Below are 18200 nucleotides of genomic sequence, written 5' to 3' on the forward strand. Positions count from 1 at the left end.
AGAAACATATTTTTGGATTAGACAACAAATTTCAAAGCTGACTGTATACAAGGCAAAAAAAAAAAAAAAGGATTATACTTCTGTAATTGCTGATGAAAAACTGCATACATAGGTCAGATAAAACTAGAAGTACTTTCTATCTGTACTCTGAGGAAGTATTGTGGCCTTGGAGAAATCTTACAATCTTGCCATTAATTGCAGCATACTGAAGAAATGGTCAGATAAGGGAAAATAATATTCTGCTACTTTCCTCTTATGCACTTATACAAGGTTTCAAGATTGTTGTTACAAAATGAAAATAACACACATCAATCATACTGTTTAAATTTATTAGGTAGAGATACAAAGACTTTCAGTGCTACTCTTAAGCCTCTGGTGGAAAAGAAACAACAGCGCATAATAATAATATATGGTAAAAAAATTGAGAAATATTTATCCATGTCACAAAAAGCAGAAGTTTCTATACTTGAGTAATTATAGGACAAAAGTGTCCTTCTCATGCATCTCATTGTTAAATTTACATACTGCTGTGAGTCCAGTCTGAATTTCCTTCTTAATGTCGGTAGGATTTCTGATCACAAAAGGAGAATACAGACTAAGCAATAAAAGGCTGCAGTGAATATCTAGGATCAGCTTGTTCCTTTTTCAATGAACAAGATTTTGGAGTAGGTTGGTGATAAAAGCTTGCTCTGTTTCTTGGTTTACTTATTTTCTATTTTTTTCCTTCTTTTGCTTATCTTTTACTTTTCTTTGCAATACCTTTCCAATCCTATTTTTCCCCATCTTGCCTTCACTGTCATTGTACCAGTTGCTCCAGTTTTAAATTGGTTGGTCCTTTAATACCTGATTCCACTAATGCTAGGGGCAGTCATTCCTGCTACGTATGGTATTTGAAATAAATAAAAGTTGAAGGCAGTTATTATGATCTGATATTAATATGATTAAGCCTAAAGGTAGCTGGTACAGTTAAACTGAACCTCCTCTTTTCCTTTCAAATGTTGGTTCAGGTAAGAATGCATGGAAAAGTAGCTAGGAAATTGCTTATAATGGGGTTGTGGCAGCATCTTCCAACGACTATGATTGCTCTTATGCTTCCCATTGATATATTTCTTCTACGTGATGTGATGGCATAAACGTTTCGATACACTGGAAATACACTGGACTTGTCCCTTCTTAAAAGAGCTGATGGAAAGGTCCTGCTTTCTGTGTAAAGTGGCATGACCAAAAAGCTGTCATTTCTTTGTTAAACCTTTCTTATGAGTTGAATATCTGAGACCACTGAAAATAGTGATGGTTAAGTATGATAGCATGTGGTCATCTGTATTGTTATTTTACCCTTGTCAGAATGTATCTGGACACCTTTGGTTGTGGATAGGTATGAAGCATCCTGTGTTACTCTGTTTTGATCAGATCAAAAAATGCTAAAAACATGTTCTTCTGTGACCAGAGAGACTTACGAGAAGAACACAAATCTGAGAACTAAAAGCCCTTTATTCTGTACTTGGCTGATCATAGCTTCCTTATGTGACCCTGGAGAAGTCACTTAATCTCTCTATCTGTAAAATATGGATACATTGTTTTCTCTTATTGGTTCTCTCTCATTGTAAATCACTCTTTTTATTTACCTTGCAGTGAAGATTTTGAGGATTAACACAGAAATATCTACAAAGTATTTAGAGATTAGTGTCAGGAATTCATAGAATAAGAATTCCAGGTGCAATCTGCAGTCATCAAGGGAGCATCTATGGTTGTGCATCTAAACTTTCCTCAGAAAAGGTGGTTTTAGCTTCTTAGAATGTGTACTTTTAATCTCATCTTCAGTTTTATGGAATTGATGAAGCACATTTTCAAGTGCAAGTTAAAGAAAAACCTGTCCAGGGACTCTCTATTTACTAGTATAGGAGTTAGTAGCGTTGGAAAAAAAAAAGAAAAAAGATGTTTTATTTACAAAAGAGATACAACCATCAGAGCGTATAATGGAATTTCAACTCTTTTCAACTCTTTCTGTTTGGAGGCACTAAAGTATTCTGATACACGGATTCTGATACTCTTCATAATTTCAGTACATTCTGGCTCATTAGCAATTAACATAAATTAGTGCTTGAGTGGAAGAAAATTATATTAGAGGGATCTAAATTCTTCTCAGATGTGTATACACAACAGTTTGCATTTAGCTTAATCATGGGTTTGGCATATTTCAGTGTAGGCAGAATGTAGATCAGTGTAATTGGGACTGATATTTTGTTCCATATATCTTGGCTTATTTTATTGGAGTGACACACAGGTTATAAATAAGGAACAGGAGGTACTCATCTGTGTAAAATTACTCATTTCATTTCTGATACAAGGTTAGTACTGCAAAGATTTGCCAGCAGTTTTTTTTTTCTTTTTTTTTCCAGTAGGAGGTCAAAAATAATTGAAATCACATCATTCCTATGTTTGCTATGTTTGCAAAATGCTAAGTGTGGTGCAGCTCTGCTCACAGAGTGGGCTTCTGCTAATTTCATCCATCTGGAGGTACTGCAAATTGTTGATCAGAAGATTTCTTTTGTTGGCATATTCCATGTTTCCATTAGAAGACTCATCTGACATATGTATGTTGACATAACTTCCACATTAGACACATAAAGGTTTTAAGCTTATATATTTCAAAATACATAAGTTCACTCTGGAAAAGATGTAGACCATAAATCACAGTCTTATATTTCCAAATGACTAGAGCACACGTTATGTATTTTTGATTTTGTGCTTGCTTAATTTCAATAACAAAAGAATTTGTTTTGTACTTTAGAATGTGTAGTTGACCTACATTTCATGTGGATGTGTTTGCTTTTCCAATTTTTTTATGTCAGCCCATCAAAAAACTAAAATAAGAATTCCCTTATCCCTAATCCTTAACTTTAGAAACTACAGAAAAAAGCAATGTCAACAGACCCATAAAAGTCTACATGACTCAGCTGTTTAAAAGATAAATAAAAAGCAATGAAAAAAATCACATTCTCTAAATGTTGATTTTTCCATTCAAACACATTCTAATAAAAATAAAACTAATGTTCAAATGCAGTGTTTTGTTGAAACATGAAGTATGCTGAGGTTTGTTTGTATCTACGTTAATTCTCACTGTTATGGAATAACGTAAGGATATCTAACCAATCTCTCTCTCTCTCTCTTTTTTTTTTCCTTCCCCTAGTGAATGGTCTAATGACGCTTGGATTAACAGGTGAGCTTTACTTCTAAAATTCAAACATACATTTGTTTTGTTCGTGGTAACTATTTAAAAAGCACTTCCATTCTATCTCATTTCAGTTAGTCAGGTTCATGCATTTTTTTACAATTGGTCTCGTGTATTGGTTATGTGAACAGAGAGTGGCTCAGTGTTTGCAAAGATCAGTCTCAATAGTGATGGTAAAGATGCAGAATTATTCATAAATTTGAAACCCTTTGGCCAGGGTTTTAGACAGAAACTCTTACGACATTGCATTGTTCAAGGAGGCAGATAATTTTCATACTATTCGTACTATGACTTTCAGAGATTTCTTACAACCTTCCAAAACATTAAAGTTCTGAAGAAATGCAACCAAAAATACCAAGGCCATAACAAATCCATTTAAACACCCCACTGAGAAGGAGCCGGAGTCAACAGTCGGTGTACATTATGTAATGAGAAGGCTTGTATTCTATTGAATTTATAGGATTATAAATCAAGTGATAGCAAGCTATTTAGAATACTCAGCCAAAGCAGCCAGTGTAGCCTAAATTTTGTAAAAGCATCCCTGCAGAATTCAAATTGCCAGGCATACATCTATCATACGTATCTGGTTGTCTATTCTGCCCAGTTTTAATGTTCATCTGCACATCTACCATTGAAAGATATAAATTTTACCTGTTAGATGAATTGGTGGGAACATTTTAATAGTCAAGTTTCTTAACTATCATGTTAACTTCCGAAGGATAAAATTACACTTTCCCTATTTCATAACTTTTACCATTTGCATTACTGGCGCTGAATTGCAGTTCTGAATTTTTGTAATGTTGCTGAAGTCTTAACATCAGCCAGAAGAGCTCTAACAATGAGATGTGATGAAGTAGGTAGGGTCAGAAGTAATGGATTTATTCAGACGGTCCCGATTAGCTGTAGGCCTGAAGAGGTTTGTGGCTAGTATGAAGTAATAGACTTAGGGTCTTAGATGTAAAATAGACTGTCCAGTTCTAGTCCTGCTGTTGTATGAAAGCAGAGTATTTTGTTGATCAGATGTGGTGGCTGCCTCTTAGTTGGCACCTGGCGTGACTGAGTCGGTGACTTCTCCAGCTAAAAGAATCAGCTGCTATAGTATGAATTAGATTGGCAAGGCATTCCTGCTCGGGCTCTGAAAGAAGAGCTCTGAAGAGTCTCCTTCATGGATTAAGCACTGTAGTGTGCACCTGGTGCTGTTTTACAATTACACATCTCATTTCGAATGGAGATGTTAGAATTTGTAATCAACAACTATATCATGTTAAGAAGTCTGAAACCAATCATCTTGCGTCTCTTTTATTGGGCTAAATATTAAGAATCTGTACCCTGTTGAGACTGAGGACTCTATCTAGATTCTCATGAAATGAAGACTGGCATGCTTTTGACCTTACTTCACTTAACAATACTTTTTGCTAACACAACATAAAATTAGAACATAGGAGGAGGGGAAAAGTTGGAAGGAACCTTGATTTTTCAGTCAAATTTCCTGAGTGACAGCCACAGATTATTACCATTTGTTGTTTATATGGCAGCTGTGAATGAAGTAACTTTTAGATGCTGGAGGAAGAGTTCTGAAAAGGGTAACCATAAAGCACCTCCTCCCTGCATGGGAGGAAGCAGGATTTCAGGTTTTCAGGAGCAGTAGGCAAAGAAGCTGAGGTAGGAACAAGGCAACCAGCTTTTCAGCACTGACAGAATCCTACTCTCAAAATGTAACTGATACAAGGAAAAGAAATATCTCCTCTCTGCAATGTAGATAGATAAAAATGTTGGTTCAGAAATTGGTGCAAGACTTCATTCTACATAGACTTCCTTTCTCAGTGATTAAAAATGGACTAAATGGTCTGTTCCTCCTGCCTTTTCTCTTAAAACTAACTTTTCCTCCAGAATTCTCAAAGGGAGCCGTCTGGCACACAGATTTGCTAGGACTACAGTTTTGTTGAGATGGGATTTTTTCCTCAGATTTTCTTTGGTTTAAAGAGAAGAAATGCCAATGTTTTATTCTAACTAGCTTACTAATTTAATTTAGGCATTATATTAAAAAATTAAAGTTAAAATTAAGCAAGCATTTTTTAGTTTGCTCCAAAATTTATGTATTTTGTATGTAAAAGTAGAATCAAAATAATTGAAATGATAAAGGTAAAGGAAGACATATTCCAAATCAAATTAGATAATCAAAACAGAATGTTACAACCTTAGCAAAACTGAATACTTCAGCTACTCTGAATAAAAATTTTTCAGAATTTTAATTTTATAACAAAAGTCAAAATATTGGCCTTGTATTTCATTTCAGGTGTGGGCTGTATAAGTACTTTCGACTTTGACTCTAAATATTGTTGTGAAGTTGCCATTTTATATTGCAAAGGGTACAGGCTTGCTCATGACAAGGTTAATTCCTTCTTTCCCAGTAGCTGGTTGTTTGTAACATTAACATCAGATAATGGCAAATAATTCCATTAATGGATATACTAAACAAAAGTCTTAATTGTGATTGTGGGCTTTCAAGCGTTTAGTTCATAAGGTATACAAATCTTTCTGAAAGAGAAGTATATTTATAGTATACAGTTATTTCAATGGGACACATCTGTATAAGCTTGAGCAGTGCTTTCTACAGTGAAGGGCTGGGAAATAAAGGGCAAGGCTGTGAAGGAAGCTAATTCCAGTTAGCTTTTAATTAGTGGTGCCAGTGTTCAGTAAGAAGTTAGTGAGATTAGAAATTCAGAAAGATTAGAAAAGTGACTAGGTAGGTTTCTCTGTGCAAGGCCTAAAAGATGATATAGTAAGGTACAGTATTTTATACTGAGGGTTTTTTAGTAAACTTATGTTTTACATATTAAGTTGTGTGGAAAATTGAATGTTAAATTTACAGCAATTTAAGTGGCAGGCAGAATTATGTGAATGAGTGGGTTTTCTTCTTCTTCTTCTTCTTCTTCTTCTTCTTCTTCTTCTTCTTTTTTTTTTAAAAAAAGAATTCATAGTTCTTCTATTTCAATGTTTGGGATTTAATGTGCTTTCTGACTTTACCTAGGTGCACGTCAACAGAGTAATCTCTGCAATGAATCACTCATGTTAGAAAAGTTGCCTGCCTGTGGAAAATCCTTTGAAGAGATGATGAAGAAAGTGGACTCTAAAAAATGGTGCAACTTGACGGAATTTATCATGTAAGAGTTAGTTTTGATTTTGATACATTGTTATCTTCTTATAATGGCTGTCCTTTAATAAAATTGATTCTCACAAGTGCCAAGGACACCTTAACACCTAGAAGGGATATGCAAGTTCTCTAAAGCAGAATGGTTCAGACATGTATTTTATCTTCACAGGTCAAGTTTGATAGATTTTAGCAATTCTGTTGAAGAAAAGGTTTTACCCTACTCAATATAAAATGTTCGCCATATTTTGAAGTCAGTGGAGGGAATTTTTGCCTTAGTCTTTCACTTGCCTTTACTTCTCCTTTCACTTACTATAGGAGTGAAAGTCAGAGAAATGTTTCATAAATAAATAATTCCATTAATAATCCTTTCTTTTGCATTTTCTCGTAGAGTGTCTTTCAGAACAATTTATATTCAATGCCAGATGGCTATTTTATCAGTACCTAATGAAAGCCATGGTATACCAGTCTCCCTAAAGTGTCTAAAATGTTTGTGTTCCAGATATATTGAAAACCTCCTGTATTTGGTTCCCATTGCAGAGGGCTAAACAGTAGCTCTTAAGTCCCTGCAGTATGACCATGTGCTCACAGAAAGAAACCCAGTTCCTGACTCTAGGAGTGCACAAAATAAATCATGTTAGTGGAGATTAACYGGTAGGCTAATGAATATAATTTGGTATTAYTTTTACCTCGGTTGTGTTTATATTTCATTTTTATTTYAGTATATTTTATGCAAATGTTATTTAAATCCATTTTTTCTCTGAAAGCATTAAGGTAATGTGATTCCAGAATCACTCTACTTTGTTTTCTTTGTTGGTAGCAATGCAGTTTCATTCCCTGATTTCTCTTTCAATAAGATGACAATAATATTTCCCGAGGCATAGTTCCAGAAATCTAGCTCTTGTGTGAAATTATCCTGTCCAAATGTAAAATGCTCTGTTGTACTGATACTGTTGCAGTTTGTTTCTATGCCTGCCAGATAACCTGGGGAGAGTAAGCACCACCTGTTCTCTTTGAATGACTAGAAAGACCCCTAGACAGACAGTGATGATGGAGGCATTATTTTCTTATCTCTATTCTTGATTTGTAGTTGCTGGGGGTATTTAAACATCTTAAGCTGTGCACTTCAAACTCTGTCTGGAAGAAACTCACAGTAATGTGAGCTCATGCGATTTGTGGCTTTTTTGGCTTCATGGAGCATCTGCTTCTTCAGAGCATGTCTGCTCATGCATAATACTTGGTTTTCGGAAGTGCCAAGTACCCTCTACACCGATTGAAATCACAGGAAACTGCAGGTGTTCAGTACTTCAGAAAACTAGGTTCAAGTGAATTAGCTCTGGTGAAATACAAGCCAAGCTGAAACAGAGCTTCAGATTTAAAACTACACTAATGCAGTGCCCTGGTTTTGGAAGTGCTCCTGAAGCAGTGTAGCCACAGGTTCACTCTTACCACATCTATTACAATTTCCTTTAGCTCCAGATATGTCCTTGTCTCATATGAACTCTGATTGTGTCCCCTGTTTATTATCACTTCATGTTGATCACGTAGATTTTAACTGGCTGGCCATCAATAGACACAACAGATAATGAAGCATTGGACCTCCGTGCTACGCTGCAGCAGTTCCCTGTGTTTCTCTGCTGTTGCCACCAGTATCAAATGTCCCGCCTGTTGATAATGTTTCATAATCTGACAGCACATTAACCACTTAGATGCTGTTCCCTTTTAGCACTTTTATTTGCTGGTGCTGGATTACACTACAGCTCAGCTTTTATGTGTAGCTTCTTAAACTATGCAGCACTCATGTGAAAGATGCATGCATGCATCTCTTCAATTATGGAGAAAAGCAAGAGGAGATAACTCCTTGGTATGCATCTTGGTCCCTTTTGTGCCCGGAGGATGACAATAGATTCTTGCTCCTGTCTCTGTCCCATGGCCAGATCTAGTCAGAGAGAGCTTTTGGGACATGTACAGTACATTGAAACCCTCTTCCTGCAGGTGGTGGAATGGCTGAAAAYGGGCTCTTTGGCTACCTTTCATTGAGGAAATTTGCCTGTCCTGCCCTGATGGCTCAGACATCAGTACTGCATGGGGTGTGTTTTATAATGTGAGCAGTATAACTGGCATTTCTGCCTATTGTACTCAAAATAACTTATGAACAGAGAAAACCCTAGTTACTGCTTTCTTCTCTTTGAGTAGATAGCAGGATGGCCTAAAGGACCTGGGAATCTCAAGGGGGTTATTCTGATCTTCCAGTACTCCGTGAATATTTTGAGATATTTCTTCCATCTTGCCCAAACTTCTTACCATGAATCCGAATCTGTCTACTATACTTTTAGGCTGTACTAGAAAATGGTGGAACTGAATGCTTGACAATACATTTTTTTTCCTCATCTGAGAAGAACAAGGAGGGAAGAAGAAAGAAATGAATGTGTCACRTTCCTGGAAACGTTGTTAGTACAGAGCTATTGAAAGTCTCTTACCATATAGAAGCAGACTTGTTATGTAAGAGTGCAAATCTTAGAGCAAAGAGGAAAACAGTGTTCGTAAATAGATGAGAAAGCAGAAATCCACAAGAAAAGAGGGCGCAGATTTCAGGGTGTGTGTAGAGTTGTATTACAGCCTTGGGTGTATTACTGAGTTCAGCTTTTGTGCTATACAGAAATACTTAAATGTCAGGATAACTGAGTCGGATGTGCTGGAGCCTAACTTTTCTGTGATAATCATTGCAATTGGAAGTCAGCACTGGAGAAATTATTTTGCAGTGTACTAGCAACAAGTCGAGCAAAATAAGTAATCCAGATTAATTCTTTCAAAGCGAAGTATTCACACAACCAGTGGAGAATAAGGTCCTTGAAATGGAGAGCTGATAGTCAGCATGTTGGCTAATTGTATTGTAACTTCTCAGTCAGAGAAGTGAGCAGTGTATGTCACAGTGTTGACATTAGACTTCTGGATATTGCTGAGCTCAAGAGATTATTTTTTAGAGCTAAAGACATACTGTTAAAACTAGTTATGCATGTCATGGGAAAGGCAAGAYCTGTTTTGATTTCTGTTTTGCTTGCACAATTTCTTCATCAAAAAAATAGCAGTTTCATTAAAGGTAATAGAAAAGTGGTCCCTCAGAACTGAAAAAGTGTAGAAGTATTTATTTCTTTACAGTGACATGGATGTATTGATGTTCTACAGTGCCGCAGCCCAACACAGGGCTCCGACACCACAGAAAGCAAAAAATGAACAGCAGAATTCTCATTTTGTGTGCGTAAGCTGTGTTTATTCCAATATCTTCTCTCTTACATAGCCCAAAATTGCACTGAAATCTGACAAAGAAATATATCTACACCACAAGAAGAAAAGTCTTAGAATGCAAGTGCTACTAAATTTATTTAATAAATAATTTAAATTAAATACTAGATTATACTAGGAGCAACAATTTTAATATTGTAACACATCTAGTTGCAAGTTATTTTCCTCATTTTGAAGGAAGAACTGCAATTTTCCCTGAAATGATCTCCATCATAATTGTATTATAATCATAAATTTGAATTCATTGCTGATATCTTGTTCATATTGATGAGTTTCCTCCACTAATTGGATTATTAGCAGTGCAGTCAAGGGTACCTACAGGAGTCAAATATTAGACTCTGCCTTTGTTTAATGCAGGTGAAGAAAGGGGCAGCATTTTGCAAGCCTTGTGCTAAAATTGCTTCAAGAATTAAAATACTCTATTGGAAGATTCTTCTAATGTTTAAAGGTGACTGAAGACTCTTGAGTTCTCTTGACTTTCAATTAGTGTTAACAATTCACCTTGCCTTTGTCCTTTCTGATTGCTCTTCCCCTTTTGTATCATCTTCAATCCCTGTACCAGATATTCCTGCCTATTTCTAGAGAGTATTTCGTCTAAAGAAAACTGTAAATGTGATACTTTTTTTGTTTGTTTGTAGAACTGTGAAATGAAAATTAAACATTTTTGGAAAAATTATGTTCATTTTTCCCCTTGTGCAGCACCAAAAGAAATGCCAGCCTTTTCCAAATGCAACAAGAAAGATAGAAAGCAGTTTAAGAAAACCTATATATGAYGTAAAAATGTAAACTATCACTTGTATTTGAAATTCTGTTTTAGAAGAGAGAGAGAGAGGAGAGATAAATTTGTTTGGGCATTTATTTGCTGAATCAAGTATTGATGAGGCATTTCTTCCCCAGACTACAAACTTATCATAAAGTTTCATGGCACTGTAGGAACTGTGCTAAGAACAGACATTATGGTTTGACATCATCCCTAATATGATAAACATATAGGCTAATGTCTTCAACTGTCTGGAGGAACACTGAGTGATGAGACTGCTTCTTTATTAATTTATCAGTAGCAATGATCACTTAAAGTTCAAATATTTAGGCTTGATAATTTATAGTCTACTCTGATTTTAAGTCTAGCCTCCAGCAGTAAAATTAGCCGTCTTGGAACAGATAGGGGTTTAAAACTAATGTAAGGATTACACCTTCTTCATACAGTAATTTCTGCATGGCACTCTTCACTTGCAAAGATCTTGCAAAATTGGCTCTGTATCTTATATCAAAATATAATTGTTCATGGAGCTGTGCTTTTTGTAARGCTGTTTGTTTATGGAGGAGTTTTATCTCTTCCTGGTAAATAACTGCCCTTGATTATGGAATTGTAAATAGCAATTATCTTCTATTTTTCACTGCTTGGCCAAAATGTCATTAGACAGCTTTGGYTGACTTCAGCTTGCAGTAACTTAATTATACCGTAAGATTTTCTGACAGCTCTGTTACTTGTTTCTTAACTTTATTCTTAACAAACTTCAGGCCTGATTTTCATTCTTTTAAAAAAGCAGCCTTTTGCCTGATTTAAACAGATGATGCTGTCATATATAGCAACTAGGACTGGAAACCAGTGTAAGATTTTTTTTAGCCTCCATGACTGATCTTGGCCTTGCTAGAATTGTATAACAATCTGTATAATGTATAATTTATCATACTCATTGACAAAAGAGGAAGGGATCAGTTGTCCATAGTTTTGCTGATGCTTTCAGGTTATTCAGAAATAATCCTAAAGGCTAAAATGTGKCTGGGTAGTTTAAACGACAGGAAACTATCATAGTACAGTAACTAAATGAGCAGAGACTGAAGTGTGAGTTAACGAAGGCAGACAACCTTTCTGTTCACTAGAAGACTGAAAATTACTGAATGCTTTTTATTCTTAACATGCTAAATTTTTATTCTTTATGCATTATATTCTTAATACTTGTTAACAACAGCTAAATGGGTAAAATCTGTTTTTTTTACTATTGTCCACACACCTAAGACCATTATTAGCCATTCAGGATATTTTTCATCATGCTCTTTGTGATAAGACCTGATCTGGTTATAATGGGACTATAGTCAAGAGGCCAGCTATTAGTTCCTTAGGGAAGTGACCAGATGAAGATGGAGCAGTTTTACATGTACCTGAAAAACGCTTGTTGTAGTTGCATAGATTATTTTCTATCATTAGCTATTGGAAGGATTTTCCAAAGAATTCTAACTAGATCCTGGAAACAGTTTTGCTAGAACAAACAGTCCCCAAACAAATCTCTCGGTCTCTCCCAGCTCTAACCTTTATGGAAATACAGAGCTGCAGTGTGCTAATTTTTGTTCTCAGTTGCTTGTTAAGCTTTTGGCCAGCTCCCAGGCAACAGTATCTCCTCTATATTCCGTGTTACCGTTTTCCAAACATTTCTGAGTATTTTGATTAGCATTTCAGTAATTTTGAGGTCAGAGAGATGGCTGTGGTCATCCAGTCTGCACTGCTGAATAATACAGTCCACAGAATCCACCTAGTAATTACTATCCTAAACGCGTAAGAGTAACTGAATATGTTACAGGAAGACATTGACTGTTAATTTATAGATATCAAATGAATACTAATCCATTACATTTGTAGGTATATTGTTCCAAATGGTAACTGTTTTTACTGTTAGAGGAAAATGTGTGCCTTATTTCCAATCAGCGTTTGCCTAACTTCAGTTCCCCGTGATTATACCTTCTTATGCCTTTCCCTGATATAGTAAGATTCATTGTTACTGGAAATCCTTTTTTCCTGTATAACTGCATACAAGTCAGTTTTAAGTAATTTCTCAATCTCTTTTTTTTGGATAAATTAAGATCAATCTTTCAAAGTCTATCGTGATAATACTTTCAAAGTATTCCAGACTTGCTGARTCCTTTGCAAGTTTTAGCAGCTTTTCTGTTGAGGAACAGATTCCACTGTAGAATTGAATGTTTCATCCAGCAATAGTTTTCATAATATTATATGCAGACTTAATAGTTTTGTCTCTAATCCTACTGGGTATACAGGATTTTTCTTCTGCCAAAGTGAGTAATGCATTAAATCTCAGCTGCATAATAATACCAGCTATACCAGGAGCATGTGTTTTACAAACTATACATGACGTTAAATCCTTCCCAGAGTGACTAGTATGATGTACCTTATGTGTTTCTGGATCTATCATCTGGCATTTTCCAGTGTTCTATTTAGATGAGACCACATCCAAATTGGTGATCCAATTGGTCTGTGTACCTGTAGCTACATCTTCTTTTCCTCCTGAGTTATTTATATAATACCTACATTTTTAGCAAAAACTATTCCRTTTTCTTCATATTATTGATTAAGATATTTGGCCCTCTTTGAATGGTGATTCCTTGTTTATCACTAGTTTTCAAGTTACATTTATTTTTAATTCATGGGCTACCATGGTATTTCATAGTATTTTTAGCAGAATGTTTTAAGACAATGTTTAATAAAACATTCAGTTCTTAGACATCAATGAATGAAATACAGTGATTATAAGGAATTAGACAGTATCTGCTCAGACAAAATTCCCAAAGGATTAATTTGAAAAATCCAGAAAAAAATATTACAGACTGCATTTCTGGTTGATTAGCTGCCGTGATAACAAACACTATATAGGTAAGAAATACAGATCTACAYAGCATGGCAAAAAGTTTTAGTACTGATTTATTACCAGAAATGATACATATATAAAGAGCTCTGATTAATCTGAAACCTTTACTTAGAAAGTGATAACAAGTCTTGCTACATTAACATTAATCTTAGCTATTGGTTAATCCTCCATTGCATTTCTTAAAGGCAAAGAGTTATAATACTTTATTTCACAAAGGAATCCAGTAACTGCATTCAAAGACAGCACTTATACAGAAAAAGCGCACAAATTAACCTACGTTGTAGTACAATCCAGTCAACTACCCTGATTTTATTGCATCATTATATCTAAAAATAAAGTGCAGAGATATTAGCAATAGGGCTAATAATGATACTCTCTGACAGTTACAGCTATGGAGGAGGCCTACTCTTTGTGTTGACAGACCACCAAACACCTTCTCTGTACAGAAATATGTGGACTTCCTCGTCATTGAACTGGACTTATTTAAATTTTTCCATATTAAAATTATTAGACTGTCAGAATACAGAAAAATAATCAAGGGGTAACTTTTGAAAGAGTGAAGATGACCCTAACATATTTAATCATAGGGYGTTTCCTTTCTTTGATTCATCTCTTAGAGTTGATGCTTATTTTACTCAACTGCCTGAAGGATCCTGATTAGACAAAAGATGGACATTGTGTGCCAAGGGCACTGGACACTAAATGCCACTAAAGATTGTGACCTTACCACCATTGCTCAAGCAAATATATCAGGAAATCAAAAATTAGGGCATGATGCTGCTTGACTCTGGACAGTGAAGAGAGCATTGTTCTGCATATGAGCAGAGCAGACCAATCTCCCTTAGACGTAGTTTAAAAGTGAGCCCAGAAGGTAATTTTATTCGCAGACATTGCTTTCAACAAAGAGCAAAGGACACCTGCGTGTTTTGTACGTCTTATATTCTCCTGCTGCACATTTATTCAGTTGTATCCTCACACATCTGGTCATGCCAACAGTCCTCTCTTAATCTGAATTTCCACATACGCATGCCAGCCTGGAGTTCATTGTGTAAGTAGTTCATCCTCAAACAGTTTCTCATGGGAACAAAGCAAACTATGGCATGCTTTTCTGCAGCTAATTTGATAAATGCAATAAACTGTTAATAATTCAAGATACAAGAAATAGTTCTGAGTTGCAATTCCCAGTGTTTGAGTCCAATAACCAGTCCTTGAGGGGAGAGACCAGCCCCAGGAAAATTTATTTGCTATTGGACTGAAATTGAGAAATGTAGGRTTTGACTGTTACCTTTGCCCTCTGATTTAGTCATGTGTAATCTATTTCAATGTACGGTATTCTGTTATTTCCAGGCTACGTTGCTACTGCAACAGTCATCTTGGAAGTTTATAAAGTCACATACCTGTTACTCAGGGGATCTCCCAGCCAATCGTTCCGCATTTGCTGGCCAAGGAATAAYTGTGAATTCAAAGACTGAGAGTGAAATGACAATTTATGTTTTGGCAGAGAGTTTTGGCAGACTAACACATATAATGAGAACTGGTTTCTCTGTTTTGCTGAAAGAATTAATTGTAACAGTTTTTCCTGAGGTCCCTGCATTACCTTCAATCTCATCAGGCCTGTCTTTGTGGCTCAGAGAGCCCCTCGTGTTGCAGTGGGAGAATGGYGCTCTAATTCCTGGCAGACGATAGAATTTTTATTTTTCTACATATTCAAATTTGGGTCCTTACCCAAAAAGGAGAGGGCAAGATCTGTCTTTAGCTATAAGTCCGAAACTGATTCACGTYGTTGTAAGCGTTCGTGTGTCTGACGGAGTTCTGTTTTGTTATGAGGATGATCCGAGGTCTTGTTCCCATGCTGATCAATCGTTTTATTTTCTTTACAGCCTCAGTGTAGCTTTCCCAGAACTCTTTATATCAAAATGAGTTATATAAACAGAAGCTTTAATAATACTGAAGACGATGAAGGAGATCCACCCATGTTCTGTACAGATGTCAAAGATTTGAAAAAGAAATTAATGAAAAAGATGTGTGTGACTAGAGCCAGATTTGATCTAATCTTCTGGAAAAATATCCCAAAGTTGTTGCTCAATTTTAAAGTCAATGGGAGTTTTGCCTGTGTTACAATTTCACTTAAATAAACTAAGCTAATTATAAAAGCAACTAGTTTGCAGAGGAATATTAAAGAAAAGAAGGTGAGATGATGTTAAGGTTAGTTGGAAAACTGAAAGGAACACAGTGCAAACCAAGATGAAATTATATGTCTCCAGTTCTTAAAGCTTTGAACTAATAACCTCTGATGGCTGCCTGTGTTATAAGAGCCCTCCAAACTGACTCATTTTCTTGGTCAGTTGTATAGGTTTTTTCATCTTCCCCATTGAATGCTGCAGGAAGTCTGATTTAGATCCTGATCATGATTGCATCCAGCTGCTGCTATCAGAACATCTGTAGAAGAGAAATGTACTGTGAAAATCTCAGAGAAACCACTGGGTTTGTTTTGCAGCTAAGGTGAGGCAATGACTGATGTGTAGATAGTTCTTTCCTGTAATGACATACATATCTCACAGTTAGAAAATGAATAGCTTTGGCTTGTTCTTTTCAACATTAGCAATGAAGCCTGAATTCTGTTTTTTGGCATGTGATTTTTCTGGCATGGAAGACAGAAGGAAACAAAAGAGTTCAGTTAAACAGGAGCATGGTATTAATAAGGAAGAGCTTTGGAAACACTCTGTGCTCTTCTTCTAGTGTGGAGTGTTGTTGGTGGTCTGGCATACACCTGGCACCTACATGCCTGCAACTAATGTTAGTAAGGCACTTCTGGACATACAGGTTCAGTTAATAGGCGACACTAGTTACTGGGTCTGGAGGTAGAACTGGGGCTGCCTGGAGCTGGACTTTAAGTAGCTGGCACACTATGATTTCAGATCCAGAGTAGTATTGGTTAAAGGAGTCTCTCTCTTCCCCAGTTGTGCCATGTGGGGGTAAAGGTGTGYATTTGCCTTAGGATTTATATTCAGGTAGACAAACTAGCATATAGGTTGTGCCTTAGACAAAGTCATGGTAAAACACTGCAAATGAGGAATGTGCTTGCACAAGAAGAGCTTGCTGTGTTGTTGTTGCCTGGTATCCAGATTATTTTCAGTAATGTTTTTGAGTAACTTTCTATRTGTTTGAGGACTAACTCTTCCACCCCACCCCCCACCCCCTTGGAGACTTATGGGGGAAGCGAACCCAAATTCCTTGTTTAGCTTGCTATAGCCCCTCCCCGTTTAGCCAGCCCAGACTTTGTAGAAGAACATTTTCTTCATTAGCTTAATGTCTCTGTGAAGGAAAGTTTTAGAAACCTGAACCTTAGGTAGACTCATATTTGTAGGATTTGTTTACAGTAAAGTATGATGCTCAGGTATAGAAAAATGGGGACTGTTGTGCTAGGATGCTAGCTAGCATTCTCTTTTTCTTTAGTAGGCTGGTTCTGCTCACTTGTTTTATGTTATGATGGATACAGATAAAAGCAAGTAGCATGGGAAAGCGAACTTTGGCAGCAAAAGCAGCTGTTTTTTTTTTAGCAACATGCTAAGGTGGACACAGCTAGCCAGAATTATTCTTGGGTGTGGTGAAACCTAGAGCATTAATCATGCATGTTTCTGGAGGAGTGCTGAACTGGAGAAAGACAGCCTCCACCCTTTGAATCTTCCAAGAGCTCTTGGCATTGTGAGCCTACCTGACATCTGTCTTCCTCTGAGCTTCCCATACAGTTCTAGTTGCTGCATTTTTGCAACACTCAATGAAGTTTAAATTCTGATCTTTTATCCTTTCTCTTTGCCTCCTCCTTATTCGCCTCTTCAAATATCAAAACTTAGAGTAATTTTGTATTAAAAAATTCTCTCTAAAAACTCCTAGAGGGCTTAGTAGCAGTGGCAAACAGAGGCTGGTACTAATTACCCCCCAAAACCTATTATTTTCTCTCTGTGATTCATGCCTTTCTTTTCAAAAGCAAAGAAAAATAGCTTATAAATCAGGTGCTAGCAAGTAAAACAATGGAAAAGAATGTCATATTTGAACAATTGTATTGCCATCATGCTGGTGGCTGACAATACCACTTTTTCTTTGCAGGAAAAATAACGTTTGCCATGTATTATTTTAAAAATTGGAAATAAAAGAACCCTTCTGCTTGTGAAATCTCACTAGTTTGCTGGATGTGGGACCATGCTGAAATTATGTGCATTCACACATTGTTTGGAATTAGCCAAGCTACAAAGTAAATGTGAAGTTCCTGTTAAGACATAGCTTTTCCCTGAATGTGGCTGTATTAGAATATCTTTAAGAGGAGCTGCTTTTCAGGTGAATCTCCATTATTTTCATATCAAATATATTTGCTTTGTTTTATATTGTACAGATGAGAGTATGTCCTGATGAATGTGAATAAAGCAGTCACTTTGAATTCAGACACCAGTTTATTTATCAGGCTAATAGCAAGAATAGTCTATTTATTACCACATAATTACTTTCTTCCTAATAGATGCAGAGGCTGAAATACAGTTATTTAATACAATTATAATTTTTTCTCCTTACTACACAGATGAGGGGAAGATATTTTATAATACAGTAGACTATGGCTATTGGACAAATTATTTCAACCATCAAAATGTCTACAGGAACATTAATTGGCATCTCTTTTTTTTCATAAACGGATGATGATTTCTTTGGAGTATTGACTGTTTCACAGGACCCATGTCCCTCCTAGGCATACTTATAAACATAAGCCACTTGTTTTCAAATTACAAAGTAGTGTCACAAGGTATACATGCAGCACTGAATGGATATATTTTTTTTTGGTTATTCTCCACAATTGTTTACTGAA

At 36.1% G+C, this 18200-nt stretch overlaps 1 protein-coding gene across 1 annotated transcript in view; it reads left to right on the forward strand.

The window, feature by feature from the left end:
* Nucleotides 1–18200, forward strand: part of RAMP3 (receptor activity modifying protein 3) — a 54337-nt gene that overhangs the window by 15009 nt on the left and 21128 nt on the right. The window contains exons 2-3 of the mRNA XM_085306625.1: nt 3191–3220; nt 6264–6396. Coding sequence (XP_085162751.1) covers nt 3191–3220; nt 6264–6396 — 163 coding nt within the window. The remainder of the gene's footprint in view (nt 1–3190; nt 3221–6263; nt 6397–18200) is intronic.

Source organism: Rhea americana, unplaced genomic scaffold, assembly GCF_003343005.1.
Source record: "Rhea americana isolate MKP2758 unplaced genomic scaffold, rheAme1 scaffold_242, whole genome shotgun sequence".
NCBI classification, from domain to species: Eukaryota; Metazoa; Chordata; class Aves; order Rheiformes; family Rheidae; genus Rhea; species Rhea americana.